This window comes from Coregonus clupeaformis, chromosome 1 (genome assembly GCF_020615455.1).
Source record: "Coregonus clupeaformis isolate EN_2021a chromosome 1, ASM2061545v1, whole genome shotgun sequence".
Classification (NCBI taxonomy): Eukaryota; Metazoa; Chordata; class Actinopteri; order Salmoniformes; family Salmonidae; genus Coregonus; species Coregonus clupeaformis.
In genome coordinates, this window is record NC_059192.1 from 42,730,313 (window position 1) to 42,746,726 (window position 16,414).

General features: G+C 41.0%; 1 protein-coding gene across 1 annotated transcript in view; it reads left to right on the forward strand.

The window, feature by feature from the left end:
* LOC121582661 (brorin-like) overlaps window positions 1-16,414 on the forward strand; it is a 65,860-nt gene that overhangs the window by 11,336 nt on the left and 38,110 nt on the right. The window contains exon 2 of the mRNA XM_041898640.1: window positions 14,913-15,670. Within this exon, the coding sequence (XP_041754574.1) occupies window positions 14,993-15,670 (678 nt within the window). The 5' untranslated portion in view covers window positions 14,913-14,992. The remainder of the gene's footprint in view (window positions 1-14,912; window positions 15,671-16,414) is intronic.

Here is a 16,414-nt window from a genome sequence, read left to right on the forward strand (position 1 = left end):
ATGGCTCTTGTAACGCCAGGGTAGTGGGTTCGATCGCAATTACACAGAACAATGTTGTGTGCAGAGGTGTAAAGTATTTAAGTAAAAATACTTTATAGTAGTTTTTTGGGTTATCTGTACTCTACTTTACTATTTATAATATTTTTGACAGCTTTAACTTTTACTCATACACCCTGACATCCAAAAGTAATTGTTACATTTTGAATGCTTAGCAGGAAAGAAAAATGGTCCAATTCACACACTTATCAAGGGAACATCCCTGGTCATCCATACTGCCTCTGATCTGGCGGACTCACTGAACACAAATGCTTCATTTGTAAATGATGTCCTTACCATTATTGGGGCCATATGAGGGCCATCCAGAGTCCAGTAGGAGGGGAAGAGGACAGCTAGCAGGCAGCAGCAGTAGCAGTGGGACTGTGACAGCCAGGCACTAGCAGCTGTTAAGGTAGTGAGGTTACGGAGAACGGAGCCAAATTATGTACTTTTACTAATGAACTATTGGCTCTGTCTGCTGCGGCACTATCTGTATGGCACTATCACTATCTCGTCCTGCTACCTCGTTCGGCCCAGTCTTAGCCTTGCTCCTTGGATTTTGCCTCTTGGCTTATACACAACAATATAACAACAGAATCACCTCACAAATACCAAACACCACTGGCATACCAGCTGGGTAGAGTCCATTCATTTTCAAGTCATGTCTGTTCTGTTCTGTGAATAGATTGGACAGATTTTCGGGCATTGCAAAATAGTCATTATTTTAAATGCATATTTTGAAGTAACTGCATCCCCAGGCTGGAAGTCTGGGGGTGTGGTGTTCGAGACTACACATGAAGTGACTTTCAATTTATGTTTAGAGTTGTCTAGAATTGAGCTTGAATTGAGATTCACCACAGCCCTCAAAATACACTTCCCTGAGGTGCCAGGACAATATTTTACATGTCAGGCGCATCCATTTATTAAATTGTAGTATTTCCAAAGAAATATAATGTTTTTATTCTTACTGATAACATACATACGTTTTTCATTCCCTTTATATTACTGTACAGCATTTTTAACAAGGCTGACTCAGGGAAAGCTTCAAGTATTTATATACCTTCTGTTCTTTCTTGAGAATTCTAATTCGGAAACAGCAGTTGCACCTACTCTATTGAAAATGAATTCAGTGCCAGTGGAGTTAACATATTAATAAATACTGAATGGACTATTCTTAAATGAGTCTAGACACACATCTACAGCTAATTGTCAGGTCAAAGTCAATACAGCTGAATCTCACCTATTAATTCCACTGCAGTGTTTTAATGGAGCAAAACAATGTACTGAACATACTACTCTAAGAACATGATTGAAAGTCGAAACAAAACACATTAAGGCATTAAAACACAAATCATTTACATGTCAAGATAGTTTGGTAAATCAAATAATTTGATTTAGTAATGAAACAAAAGATGACTTCATCTCGTTGCATAAGGGTGTCATCAACATGAACTCATCAATATAATGCATTCATTGTCGTATGTCCTACTTACTGTACCTAGGACCAACTTAGTGGCATTGCGGTTAGTGTCCACCCTGAGATTGAAAGGTCGGGAGTTCGATCCACGGCCGAGTCATACTATAAGAGAGCGATTCTCTGCTTTTGCTGGTCTGTGACTATGCCCCCGGTCAGAGGGGAATAAGGCAGCCTCACAAAAGTTACACACACAGGGAGACTTTATTTACACACACACACAGATGAATTCTCTATACATACCAAAGACAGTAAAAATGGAACCCGATGCAGACCCATAGGGTAAGCCCTGCGATAGACTAGCGTCCTGTCAAAGGGGGTGTACTTGTACATCAAGCTGCCTCACGCTACAGAAACTGGAGAGGCTCCTGCTCCTATGAGCTCTTCCGGCTCGCACAAACCAAGCCTCGCATGATAATATCATAGCCAATGTAATAAATAGTCATGACAGTTGATGTCTGTTTATGACAACATGTTTATGTCATAAAACAACCATTGTTTGATTACTGAATTCAATACATTTCATTGAAACAAAAAAAGGGGAGGAGAAGGCCATTGTTTGACCAATGCCTTCGGAAAGTATTCAGACCCCTTGACTTTTTCCACATTTTGTTACGTTACAACCTTATTCTAAAATTGCTTAAATTGTTTTTATTCCTCATCAATATACACACAATATCATGTGGTGTCCGGGACAACGATGCTGATTATGCTGTGATGATAAGAATTCCGCTGACGCTGTACTTTGATTATAAAGGTTTATTGTATCAAAGGATTCTAGCGTCAATCTGCAGATATCTGGAGAATAACCGGACCCAATCCCTAATATGTTTTTTCTCTCCGTCCTTTGTTCAAAACATGGTATTTATCCTATGTAACATAAGATGGGTGGTTTTTTGACAGACCAATCCCTGGCCTCCACATATGTCCAAATGTCCTCTATTCCAAGAAGCCTATGTAGTAATGCTTTCCAGATGTTTCAGCAAAGCAGAGTAGAGTTCATCTATTACACCATTTGCAAATGTCAGCAAAATCATAGACCTTCAGACACTACATATTTCCCCCCTTCGAGACTAATTAAGTCTCGAAAACAAAAATAATAGGATTATGACAAATAACAATTTTTGTTCTTGAGTAACTTCAGCAATAAACAAAAATGTATGGAGAGTAAACACATGTTAATATAGACACATTTTTGTATGGAGTGTAAATAAAGTGTTATGGAGTGTAAATAAATTGTTATGGAGTGTAAGAGCGAAAAACCTGTCTGGCAGATTTCATTCCAAATATCCATCAATCAATCAAGACAGGAAAATTATCTCACGGCCCCTCTGCCCCAGGCGACCACCTAAGTACTCCAGATCAATTCATAAATCTTTATCAATGCATTTTAAACTATGATGCAATTCAATACAGATGAAAACCTCAGAAAACAAAATACAATCAAAAATGTCCACATTCAGGCTGGTCGACCCATTGGACCCTCCTGTGGATTCTCTCTGTCCCTGCCTAGACCCAATATCCCTAAGCTTCAACGAAATAAACAAAAACATCTGAGGTCCCCACATGTACCCAACAACAGAAAACATAATTCTTCAAAAATTAATACAGAAAGAATATAACACTGGAATGTAGTCCACTACACTGCAGCTCCTCCACAGTGTCGACTTTCAATGCAACGTCGATGATGGAATCTGAACATTTCCACACTTTCCTTGTTCCACTTCCTCCAGTCCATTCATATTGTCCATGTTTGAGTATTTGAATCCCACTCTCCACATCCCCATATACTTCTGGAAGAAAAGAAAACACCAACCAGTATCTTTTGCAAAACAACACATGCAAATTAAAACATCAATATCAACAATAATATAAGAATGATATATAAAATGATATATAAGATGAATCACATTCCATTTCCCTCCTTTGATTCATAAGAAAATACTAAATATCACAATAATATGTAAAGACATGCGAAAATTATCACACAATCAGATATTGAAAATTTCCTAGAGTTACTTCAACCCTAGTTTTCATAACTTTTTAGTCTGACTTTTTCTATTTTTTTCAATTTTTTCAAAAACCATTTCACGGATTTATCCACAAATTCTTTCCCATTTTCTGAGGATATTAAATCGGGAAATTCCCACCTGCTTATGACTTCTTTACACAAGAACTTTGCAACCGACTGAGCATCTTTTAGCTTAGCTGGACATCTTATGCACCTCTTGGTGTAGGAATGTAACCAAGAATAACAGTCACACCCCTGCAAACATTATTTTTCAGACAGATTGTGCACCTGCCTATGACATAGTCAACCTGTTAAAGCAAATATGGTTCCCAAAAACCATACTCCTTTGTGATCTTTCTCCTAACCTCCCCCCTTGCAACATTAGCTAACCCATAGCTTCCTAAATCATCAGACCTAATAGGTCTAGAGGCGCTACTATCAACCCCTCATGGTTTCTCCCAAAACAACAATTGATTGCTACTCTAAGGATTTTTTCATTTTCTTCAAACACTTGCTTTCGAAAGTCCTTCAATTTGTGGTTCAATCCCTTGGATTGCTTCATCTTTCAATGGATACTGATTCTTCCAAGGAGGTCTGGCTCCTGGTTGAAGTTCAACTTTCACCGGTTGGGCTGATTTCACAAGTCCAATATCAGTACTGTGTTGATACCACAAACATTCTTAAACTTTTTTGCAACATCTCCTTTTTCATAGAGTATTAATCCATAGATGCATGTGTCATCCATACAGCTTGTGGCTCTCCTTGTCCTTGAGCCGAAATCATTATTTTGAGAAATCGCTGATCTTCACTCCTCCAAATCCCCAAATTCTCTTTAATCGGTACGAAAACAGCTTTCTCTGCTTCTGTCATCATTTCTCCTATTTGCTTCTGCTCATAGCCTTCAGAAACCAACAAGGTCACATGTGGCACACTCTTCTCAATCTCAAATTCTTTATCCAGATAATCGTCTGTGTTTTTCTTCATAGCTGCTCCTTGTGGTCCTAAAAGTATGCTACATGAGCTGAGTTGAACTTTCTTTGGTTGATGACTCAACCATTCCTCTAAGTCCGATTGGGCAGCATTCTTGAAAAACTTGAGCGTACAATGAAAAGGATATTCCGGAAGCCTCGCATCTGGCATGTTTGTCACAATGAATTTCTCCCATATCTTAGCCTGCTTCAAAAAATCTTCACTGAGATTTCCAATCCTGAATACTGAAGAAGAATCCATCTCTGTCGTCATCAACAATTGGTAAACCTTTTCCTTTGGCACTTCTACCAGACAGCTGTCTGGTGTACATTTTATTGTACAGTTCAATTTACACAATGCATCTCTTCTCAACAATGCAATAGGTGTATGTTCTGATACCAGTATGGGTATTGTAATTGTCTGATTTTCATAGCAGAGCTCAATTGGTTCCGTAAGAGGAATCAGCTGTTTCACTCCCTCAAATCCCTGTCCTAATTAGTTGATTTGACATAGTGAGATGTGTAACCTCTTCATGCTGAACACAGATAAAAGCAGTTCTGCTATCCACCATCACTTCCCATGGTCGGTTGTTTATTTTCACCTCAATTGTTGGATCTTTTTCCGGTCCTCATGCTACCAGCTGACACCCCCCTTTCGGATCTTCTGGGCACCCCTAGAATCCTTGCTCCGGGCCCCTATAAGGGTTCACCGGTCCTCCAGATGATCTTGACTGGCCCCTGTATCTTCCTCTGAAATTCCCTCTGGTGTTTCCTCCTGGCCCATTACACTCACGGGCAAAGTGAACAACCTGTCCACAATTATAACACACTTCTGAAGATTGCTGGAAGTATGGCTTAAATTTTCCTCCTCTTCCTCTTCCTAAGCCTTCTCGTCCTCTTCCTCTCCAATTCTGTCTCTGTCCAGAAACTGGCTGTGGATATGAAACAACTGGTACCGCTATTGGTGGCTGGTACAATTGCGGTTGGAACTGGTTCGGTTGAAGCTGTGGCAGTGATTGTTGATTTGGTGCACACTGATTCTGCATAACCAAAGCTTGTTTCTTCTCCTTCTTATTCTCCACCAGTTGTATTTGATTGAGTTTTCTGAGAGTTTCTTGGTCCTGTTCTTTCAGGTTGTGTTCCTTTTTCCGGTACAGATCCACTTGATGGGCTATATGATCTGTATAGACACCTTTTGTCATGCTTCCAAGTCCAACCACTTCTGCCAGTTTGCTCCTTACTGGTGAGGGCAGTCCCATCTGTAGTTTAGCTCTCAAAATTGACTGCTCAATTTGACTCATATCTGGATCATTTCCGGTAATATTTCTCCACACTTGATGAACTCTTGACACATAGGCTCTCAGATTTTCTTGTTGTCCTAGTGGGTCAATCAGAATGTTGTCAGGATGCACATTTGTTGGAAACGTATCTTTCAGTGCTCTCCACAGCCGATTTCTACTTGCAGCTAACAATTCAGGGTCATTCACTGCAGTCCCCACATATCTATGAAGTCCAGCTCTCTGAAAAATGTCTTCTATACCTGGAATCCCAAGGAGATTAGTCAAAAGTCTCTTAATGTCTCCTATGGCAGACTGTGTTCCCACCGTAATTTCTTCCAACTTTGAAATCCAAGGATTTGCTCCATCTTGAAGAGTAGGCAGCTTCTCAAGTATATCTGACATATCGGTATTCTGCAAAGGCTTATACTCCAGGTTCTGTCCTCGAATTATCACTGGCATCATCTTCTTACTTGTGCTCCCTTGTCTTGGCCTCAATGTATACTTCTTCTCCAATTCTTGGGATCCTTTTTTCAGCAGTTTTTTCTTCTGTATCTTCAGCTTCTTGAGTTGTTCTTCCAGTTCTCTTACTTCTTCTAAATTATTGGCCTTATCCAGGCATGATATGCATCGATCTATATATTTTTCTATTTCTTCTGTGCTAGTCATTGTAGGATAAAATCCTCTTGAATATGAAGCACCTTTAATCTCCAAGTCTTCATCGCTGTCTCCATCTTCACTTTCATCAGAACTCGAATCTCTTGTATTCTTCTTCTTCCAACTTCCATCACCCCTTCTTTCCGCTCTGGCCAACCTCTGTCTGATCACAGGGTCATATCCACCCATGATCTCCTCTGAATCACTCTGATCATCATCATCATCATCATCATCTTCAAGTTCCATCCTCCTGAACCTCACTCCACCCTTAGTTTCCAGACATCTCGTTTTCTTCTTACTTTTGGAGTTTGGATTCATCTTTATAGTCGTTTCTGCTTGTCCTCTCTCTATTATTCGTTCATCTTCATCTCTGATGCAATTATCACCCTCCTGAATGATCATTGGAAGCTGAGGATAGACGTCCTTAAACTCTACTTCTTCCTCGTAAGGTGGGGGTCTTTTTGCTGAATCCATATGTGAGAAAGGTGTATTGACTTCTGCCATTCGTTTTTCTGTTACCTTCACCTCTTTTGCCATTTTCTCTATACCTCTGTCTCTTTTATCTTTTCTATCTTTTATCAGTTTTTGTCCTTCATTTTCAAACAGCTTAAGAACACCCAGCTCTCTTTGTCTCTTTTCTTTATGTTGTTCCCCTTTTTTTCCCTTCTTTTGATCTGCCTTATACGTGGATACAAGCACTTGCATTATCTTGATGACGTCTGGGTTAAGAGTCCCTTCCACTGGCCATGGTTGTTCAATGTCAGGCCAACGTTTATTCCATTTTCCAGATAACCTTGCAATACCATTAACTAGAGGATTACTATTTTGTACTACATCAACAGGAGTAATTACTTTTGTAGTTTTTATGTCCTTTTTCCCCATTGTAACGACTCTTTTATATGTATCTCTCCTTTATTTTTTATTATTTTTTTGTTTAATTTATTTTATATTTTATATTTAAAAAAAATATATATATATCTATTTTAGATTAAAAATAATTAATGAATCAATTAATCAATCAATTAATTAATCAACTAATTAATTAACCAATATATCCATTTATTTTATTTTACCAAATTATTGATTAGTGGCAATCTTACCACATCCGGTCAGGAAAAGTAAAGGAAAGTAGTCAACTTCAGAGCAATCCAAAAAAGAAAGACCTGTAATCCTGCAACACTACAGCACTCACAAACCAATTGCTTAATAATCACCCAATTACCTTAATTTTACAGAATAATGTCAGTGCTGGATTTCCAACACAACTCTAATCAAAACAACTCATTCACAAAAACCCTAATGTGGAAATATCAATTACATCAATTCATCAGTCTGTTGCCAAGTTCCTGTGAAATGGTCACAACATGAAATATTCTATGCATACACAATGTATCTATTATATCCTGTAAGGGAAAGTAGGTTTTGTGGATAGAACAGTACTGGCCTTAATTTGACTTGATCCGTTGCAGCACACCCTGTCGCTTGATGTACTCGTCAGCACCTCCTCTCTCTCTCTCTGTCTCCTCCTTCTCATCTCTCATATCACAGAAGAACAAAGAACAGACAATAATTTAGTATTTTATGCATACCTATGTTCACATAGGCGCTAAGAAATAAGCAAACAGCTTAACTCAGGAATATTATAAATAGCGCAATAACATTTTATTTAATTTATTTTTTAAATTATTTTTTTAATCCGTCAACATATCTCTCATTTATCAATTCAATAGATCTCAATCAAATAGTTTCATAGTTAAACAACAGCCGATTTAACAAACAGAATACTTTAATCGTATGTAAGTCTCCCCCGCTGTCACGGTTTCGGCCGAGGCTGCTCCTCCTCCTGGTTCGGGCAGGCTTCGGCGGTCGTCGTCGCCGGAGTACTAGCTGCCACCGATCTATGTTTCATGTTCGTTTGGTTTTGTCTGGATGTTGTACACCTGTGTCTTGTTAGTCCTCGTTAGTGTCCTATTTAGTTCTCGTTGTGTGTGCTTGTCGTTGTGTGTGATTGCGCTTCTGTTTCGTATTTGGAGCTACATTTTCCCTCCAGTGTTTTGGAGAGGTTATCTTGCACATGTTTGTGCGCCGTTTGTTTTGTCGCCTGTGTGCGCCGTGTATTCGCCTTCGGGCTTATTGTGCTTCTGTCTTTTATATATATTGCACTAAAGCCTTTGGACTGAGCCTCTGCGTCCTGCGCATGATTCATACACCACACCCACCTTCAGCACGCCTTGACACCCGCCCTCTCTGTCTGCTCTGAGTCTGCATCTCCCAGCAACTCAGTGCAGGCAGGGGAGTGGCATATTTGCTCTACGTAACTCTAAACTTATAAAATCCCACGCATGCGTAGTTCATTCACCAGTGCGATTTCAGAGTGGAAGGAGCTCTCAAGCAGCTCTCTCCCAGCTAGACAACAGAAAGTAGACAGACCAGCTGTACCTCCGTTCCGTCCCCCCATATACAAACAGTAACACTTAACAAAACTCACAAACCAACACAGAACATAGAACACATATCCTACTTCGAATTTTCTTATCTTCACTTATTGTAATCTGCAGATTTATAGTTATTTTCTTATCCATTACAAAACATCTCTATACACTCTTAAAAAGTCCGCCCTGTAGGCTCATGATATTCTAATAGTTAGTAAACGTTCTCTTTTTATAGAGACTCATAAGATTTTTAACCTTAACGTCCTTTTAGGGGGCTCATTTATAGTTAACAATTATTAACGTTCTCACCAACGGAGACTCATAAGATTTTTTTACCTTAACTTACATATTTCCTTATGAAAACAAAAACCCCTGTTCTCAACCAAAACATATATACAGTGGGGAGAACAAGTATTTGATACACTGCCGATTTTGCAGGTTTTCCTACTTACAAAGCATGTAGAGGTCTGTAATTTTTATCATAGGTACACTTCAATTGTGAGAGGCGGAATCTAAAACAAAAATCCAGAAAATCACATTGTATGATTTTTAAGTAATTAATTTGCATTTTATTGCATGACATAAGTATTTGATACATCAGAAAAGCAGAACTTAATATTTGGTACAGAAACCTTTGTTTTCAATTACAGAGATCATACGTTTCGTGTAGGTCTTGACCAGGTTTGCACACACTGCAGCAGGGATTTTGGTCCACTCCTCCATACAGACCTTCTCCAGATCCTTCAGGTTTCGGGGCTGTCGCTGGGCAATACGGACTTTCAGCTCCCTCCAAAGATGTTCTATTGGGTTCAGGTCTGGAGACTGGCTAGGCCACTCTAGGACCTTGAGATGCTTCTTACGGAGCCACTCCTTAGTTGCCCTGGCTGTGTGTTTCAGGTCGTTGTCATGCTGGAAGACCCAGCCACGACCCATCTTCAATGCTCTTACTGAGGGAAGGAGGTTGTTGGCCAAGATCACGCGATACATGGCCCCATCCATCCTCCCCTCAATACGGTGCAGTCGTCCTGTCCCCTTTGCAGAAAAGCATCCCCAAAGAATGATGTATCCACCTCCATGCTTCACGGTTGGGATGGTGTTCTTGGGGTTGTACTCATCCTTCTTCTTCCTCCAAACACGGCGAGTGGAGTTTAGAACAAAAAGCTCAATTTTTGTCTCATCAGACCACATGACCTTCTCCCATTCCTCCTCTGGATCATCCAGATGGTCATTGGCAAACTTCAGACGGGCCTGGAAATTGCGCTGGCTTGAGCAGGGGGACCTTGCGTGCGCTGCAGGATTTTAATCCATGACGGCGTAGTGTGTTACTAATGTTTTTTTTTTTCAGTCTGTGGTCCCAGCTCTCTTCAGGTCATTGACCAGGTCCTGCCGTGTAGTTCTGGGCTGATCCCTCACCTTCCTCATGATCATTGATGCCTCACGAGGTGAGATCTTGCATGGAGCCCCAGACCGAGGGTGATTGACCGTCATTTTGAACTTCTTCCATTTTCTAATAATTGCGCCAATAGTTGTTGCCTTCTCACCAAGCTGCTTGCCTATTGTCCTGTAGCCCATCCCAGCCTTGTGCAGGTCTACAATTTTATCCCTGATGTCCTTACACAGCTCTCTGGTCATGGCCATTGTGGAGAGTGTCACGATCGTCAGGGAGAGACCAATGCGCAGCGTGATGAATGAACATGTTTACTTTATTAAATTAAAGCACGAACAAAACAACAAACGACTCGTAACGTCCACGGTGACAATGACCGAACACGGAACAAAAACCCACAAACACAAAGTGAAAAACAGACAGTTAAATATGGCTCCCAATCAGAGACAACCAGCCAACAGCTGACACTCATTGCCTCTGATTGGGAGTCACTAAGGCAAACATAGAAAACAACAAACCAGAACCCCCAACATAGAAATAAACCACATAGAATGAACACACCCTGGCTCAACATATAGAGTCCCAGAGCCAGGGTGTGACAGAGAGGTTGGAGTCTGTTTGATTGAGTGTGTGGACAGGTGTCTTTTATACAGGTAACGAGTTCAAACAGGTGCAGTTAATACAGGTAATGAGTGGAGAACAGGAGGGCTTCTTAAAGAAAAACTAACAGGTCTGTGAGAGCCGGAATTCTTACTGGTTGGTAGGTGATCAAATACTTATGTCATGCAATAAAATGCAAATTAATTACTTAAAAATCATACAATGTGATTTTCTGGATTTTTGTTTTAGATTCCGTCTCTCACAGTTGAAGTGTACCTATGATAAAAATTACAGACCTCTACATGCTTTGTAAGTAGGAAAAACTGCAAAATCGGCAGTGTATCAATTACTTGTTCTCCCCACTGTATGTATATATCTCTAACATAAATCTTATCCTAACATGAGTCGACACACAGATTAAACACAACAGAGACGTCTTTATTTTATTATTTTTCTCTCTCCCACACACACACACACATACACAGTTTAAACAAGAATGCATCCGTTCATACAATGCACTAAGCATGCTACCGTCGCTCCTTATTTCTCATTGTTCCTTCCTAAATTTGTGCTACCTCGAGTTGCAGATTATTCAATGAGAGGTTACTTCGAACATATACTTCGTCAACTATATTCCGAGAGGTAACGTGCAATTGAATGTATCTTCCACAAATTCACAGTTCCCAGAACTGACCCGAAAGTCAATCTAATGACTCTCCTAGGATTTATGGCCCATCTTAATGATCGCCTCGTTTGAGGGCTTCCTTAAAATCAGCAACGTCCTAAAAGTATACTTTTTCCTTATTTCCTGGCCTTATTCCTTCATGCTTTTCCTGGACACTCCTTTTAATTTTATTCAAGCCAAATATCGGTGTGCCCAGTATTAATAATTCCTATAGACACTCACCCCTGTTTGCGTTGTTCCCAACGCAAACTAATTTAGAAATTTAGAACGGATTCTCATCACACAGCAAATAACAGCAAAGCGCACACACAAGTCCTTTGACGGTACATCTGAACGCACACACATACACAAGCACACGAACCGACCAGCGCCCAAAGCTGTGAGAAATCTCACCTTTCCTGCCGGAGTCTTGAGCGGGAGTCACTTCGCAGCCCATGAATGGAATGCTGAGAAAAGACGCAATACGTCCCAAATCCTTGTCGCCATTCTGTGGTGTCCAGGACAACGATGCTGATTATGCTGTGATGATAAGAATTCCGCTGACGCTGTACTTTGATTATAAAGGTTTATTGTATCAAAGGATTCCAGCGTCAATTTACAGACATCTGCAGATATCTGGAGAATAACCGGACCCAATCCCTAATATGTTATTTCTCTCCGTCCTTTGTTCAAAACATGGTATTTATCCTATGTAACATAAGATGGGTGGTTTTTTGACAGACCAATCCCTGGCCTCCATATATGTCCAAGTGTCCTCTATTCCAAGAAGCCTATGTAGTAATGCTTTCCAGATGTTTCAGCAAAGCAGAGTAGAGTTCATCTATTACACCATTTGCAAATGTCAGCAAAATCATAGACCTTCAGACACTACAATCACATTTACATAAATATTCAGACCCTTTACTCAGTACTTTGTTGAAGCACCTTTGGTAGTGAATACAGCATCGAGTCTTCTTGGGTATGATGCTACAAGCTTGGCAAACCTGTATTTGGGGAGTTTCTCCCATTTATCTCTGCAGATCCTCTCAAGCTCTGTCAGGTTGGTTGCACAGCTACTTTTAGGTCTCTCCAGAGATGTTAGATCGGGTTCAAGTCCGAGCTCTGGCTGGGCCACTCAAGGACATTCAGAGACTTGTCCCGAAGCCACTCCTGCGTTGTCTTGGCTGTGTGCTTAGGGTCGTTGTCCTGTTGAGGTCCTGAGCGTTCTAGAGCAGGTTTTCATCAAGGATCTCTCTGTACTTTGCTCCGTACATTTTTCCCTCGATCCTGACTAGTCTCCCAGTCCCTGCCGCTGAAAAACATCCCCAAAGCATGATGCTGCCACCACCATGCTTCACCGTAGGGATGGTGCCAGGTTTCCTCCAGACGTGACGCTTGGCATTCAGGCCAAAGAGTTCAATCTTGGTTTCATCAGACCAGAAAATCTTGTTTCTCATGGTCTGAGAGTCTTTAGGTGACTTTTGGCAAACTACAAGCGGGCTGTCATGTGCATTTTTACTGAGGAGTGGCTTCCATCTGGCCACTCTACCATAAAGGCCTGATTGGTGGAGTGCTGCAGAGATGATTGTCCTTCTGGAAGTTTCTTCCATCTCCACAGAGGAACTCTAGAGCTCTGTCAGAGTGACCATCAGGTTCTTGGTCACCTCCCTGACCAAGGCCCTTCTCCCCCGATTGCTCAGTTTGACCGAGTGGCCAGCTCTAGGAAGAGTCTTGGTGGTTCCAAACTTCTTTCATTTAAGAATGATGGAGGCCACTGTGTTCTTAGGGACCTTCAATGCTGCAGAAATGTTTTGGTACCCTTCCCCAGATCTGTGCCTCGACACAATCCTGTCTCTGAGCTCTACGGACAATTCCTTCGACCTCATGGCTTTGTTTTTGCTCTGACATGCACTGTAAACTGTGGGACCTTATATAGACAGGTGTGTGCCTTTCCAAATCATGTCCAATCAATTGAATTTACCACAGGTTGACTCCAATCAAGTTGTAGAAACATCTCAAGGATGATCAATGGAAACAGGATGCACCTGAGCTCAATTTCGAGTCTCATAGCAAAGGGGCTGAATACCTATGTAAATATGGTATTTCTGTTTTGTATTTTTAATAAATTTGCAAAAATGTATTAAAACCTGTTTTCACTTTGTCATTATGGGGTTATTGTGTGTAGCTTGCTGAGGATTTTTATTTATTTAATCCATTTTAGAATAACACTGTGGAAAAAGTTAAGGGGTCTGAATACTTTCCAAAAGCACTGTAAATAATGAAACAAATATTGATTCCCGTTACATTAGTGGTCTCAAACTCCTGGCCTGCGTGCCACGTCAGCTCCATACGCTGCAGTTTGGTGGTCCCAGGCCTGGAGTGTGAGACCACCACAAATGTACAAAACCAGAGCCATAGATATAGAACATTTAATGGAACCATTAATTTTATTGTTCTTTTTTTCAAATCAATTTATTTTGGTCGCATACACATATTTAGCAGATGTTATCACAGGTGCAGCGAAATGCTTATGTTTCTAGCGCCAACAGTGCAGTAATACCTAACAAACACAAAACAATGCACACAAATCCCCCCAAAATGTAAAGAAATAAATTATGAAAAATATACACTTTTTACACTGTTCGCTGATCTAAGTTGGTCTGGAAATGTCGTCTAGCTACAGTAAATTCATTATTCCTGAAGAGAATCATGATCTCTTTTCTAGTCAATTTCTCCCTGTGCAGTTGTCTGATTTATTTGAACCGGAATCCATTTATTATTTTTCCTTTGTTCCGAGTTGGGAGTGAGAGTGCTAGATTCAGGTTCTTTTTTGGCAATTTTCTCCACAGTCTATCCCTGCTGGAAGCATTTGATGCAAGGAAGTGTTAGTGTAAGAAAGCCTATTGATTTCCTGACACAGGCCATATGAATACACTCCGTTCTGACAGCCCAAGTCGCTGAGCTTTTCTTCAGGTCATGTGAGGTGTTTCTTTGATAGGATCAGACATTGCAATGAAAAAACAGAATCCTTACCATTATTGGGGCTAACATGAAGACAATTAGTGGTCCTCTGTAGCTCAGTTGGTAGAGCATGGCGCTTGTAACGCCAGGGTAGTGGGTTCGATCCCCGGGACCACCCATACGTAAAAATGTATGCACACATGACTGTAAGTCGCTTTGGATAAAAGCGTCTGCTAAATGGCATATTATTATATTATAATTAGTCAGATATGTTTATGCTGTATAGCCAACTTCTATGGTCATTGCCTTGGTCATTGTTTGGCCATGATAACGACAAGAGGAGTTTGCTATAAAGCACAGAGTTTGGACCAGGCTAAGAGACAATATCAATGTCTAGACTACATACTGTCAAATACTTAATTCCAGTTTCATTCTCTTTTTCCAGATGGACTGGCTCACACCAGAGATATGAAGTGTGTTATGTGAAGCCAAGGTGTCATCCCACCTTGCAGGTGGTGGGGAGAGATGCTGCATTCTGTTGCCATGACAGTGGAAGTCCTCTTTGTTATGTTGTTTCTGACCTGTACTCAGTGTAATCCCGTGGCAGACTTGTCAGTGAGCCGGGAACGCTTGGAGCGTGTCCTGACCCAGGCCAGAGAGGACAAGCAGGACAAGCAGCAGGCCTCAGTGGGGGCGCTCAGCTACAGCACCCAACAGCGGCTGGAGGAGATCAGCTTCATGGGCCTGGAGGCCAACAGAGGGGCAAGCAATATAACCTCTGTCAACAGATCCAGGCCAAACTCCATCTCCCAGAAACTTGCTGGATCCAAGGGTGGGAAGGCATCACAGGAGTTGTGGGAAGAGCAAGAGGGGGGCCTGAGCCGAGTAGACGAGGGTCCCACGAGTGAAACAAATCTCTCTCTTGACGCTAACGATGAGTACGCATATCCAGATTACAGGGGGAAGGGCTGCATGGATGAGAGTGGCTTTGTGTTTGCCATTGGGGAGACGTTTACCCCAGGGCCCTCCACATGCCCTTGCCTCTGCACGGACGAGGGACCCCTGTGTGCCAAGCCTGAATGTCCCAAAGTTCACCCTCGCTGCATCCGGGTGGACACCAGCCAGTGCTGTCCAGAGTGCAAGGAGAAGAAGAACTACTGTGAGTTCAGGGGAAAGGTCTACACAATGCTACAAGAGTTTAAGGTGAGTCTGGAAATGATATCTTTAAAGGTTCACAGGGTCTTATTCTCTAGGAACCAAACATAAGCAAACGAGCCAAAACGAGAATGGATTACCTGAACGTGTCCAATAAGAAACGCTTGTGTTTGTCATCCGTTGCAAAACGTTTTTCTACATGAATACAACCCAGGTGATGATGACATCCTTAGGCAGCCTCTTTCATAGTGCTATTTAATTTAAATATGTTTTCTTGTGACAGTGTTCTTGTGACAGTCTGTGCTTCAAGAGATCGACCTCTGAATTGAAAAGAAACTCCAGCACACTGATGATCTAGTAGCCGATTAAACTGTAGGATTTAGGATGGAGTTGAGCGGCAACTTGTGTGGGCAGACTGGAGCTCCGACGTCACATAAAATGAATTACACACGACCAGTGGTTGAAAAAGTACCCAATTATCATACTTGAGTAAAAGTAAAGATACCTTAATAGAAAATGACTCAAGTAAAAGTGAAAGTCATCCAGTAAAATACTAGTTTAGTAAAAGTCTAACAGTATTTGGTTTTAAATATACTTAAGTATAAAAAGTACATGTAATTGCTAAATATACTTAAGTATCAAAAGTAAAAGTATAAATCATTTCAAATTCCTCATATTAAGCAACCCAGACGGCACCTTTTTCTTTTTCTTTTCTTTTTTTTACGGATAGCAAGGGGCACACGCCAACACTCAGACATCATTTACAAATGAAGCATGTGTGTTCAGTGAGTC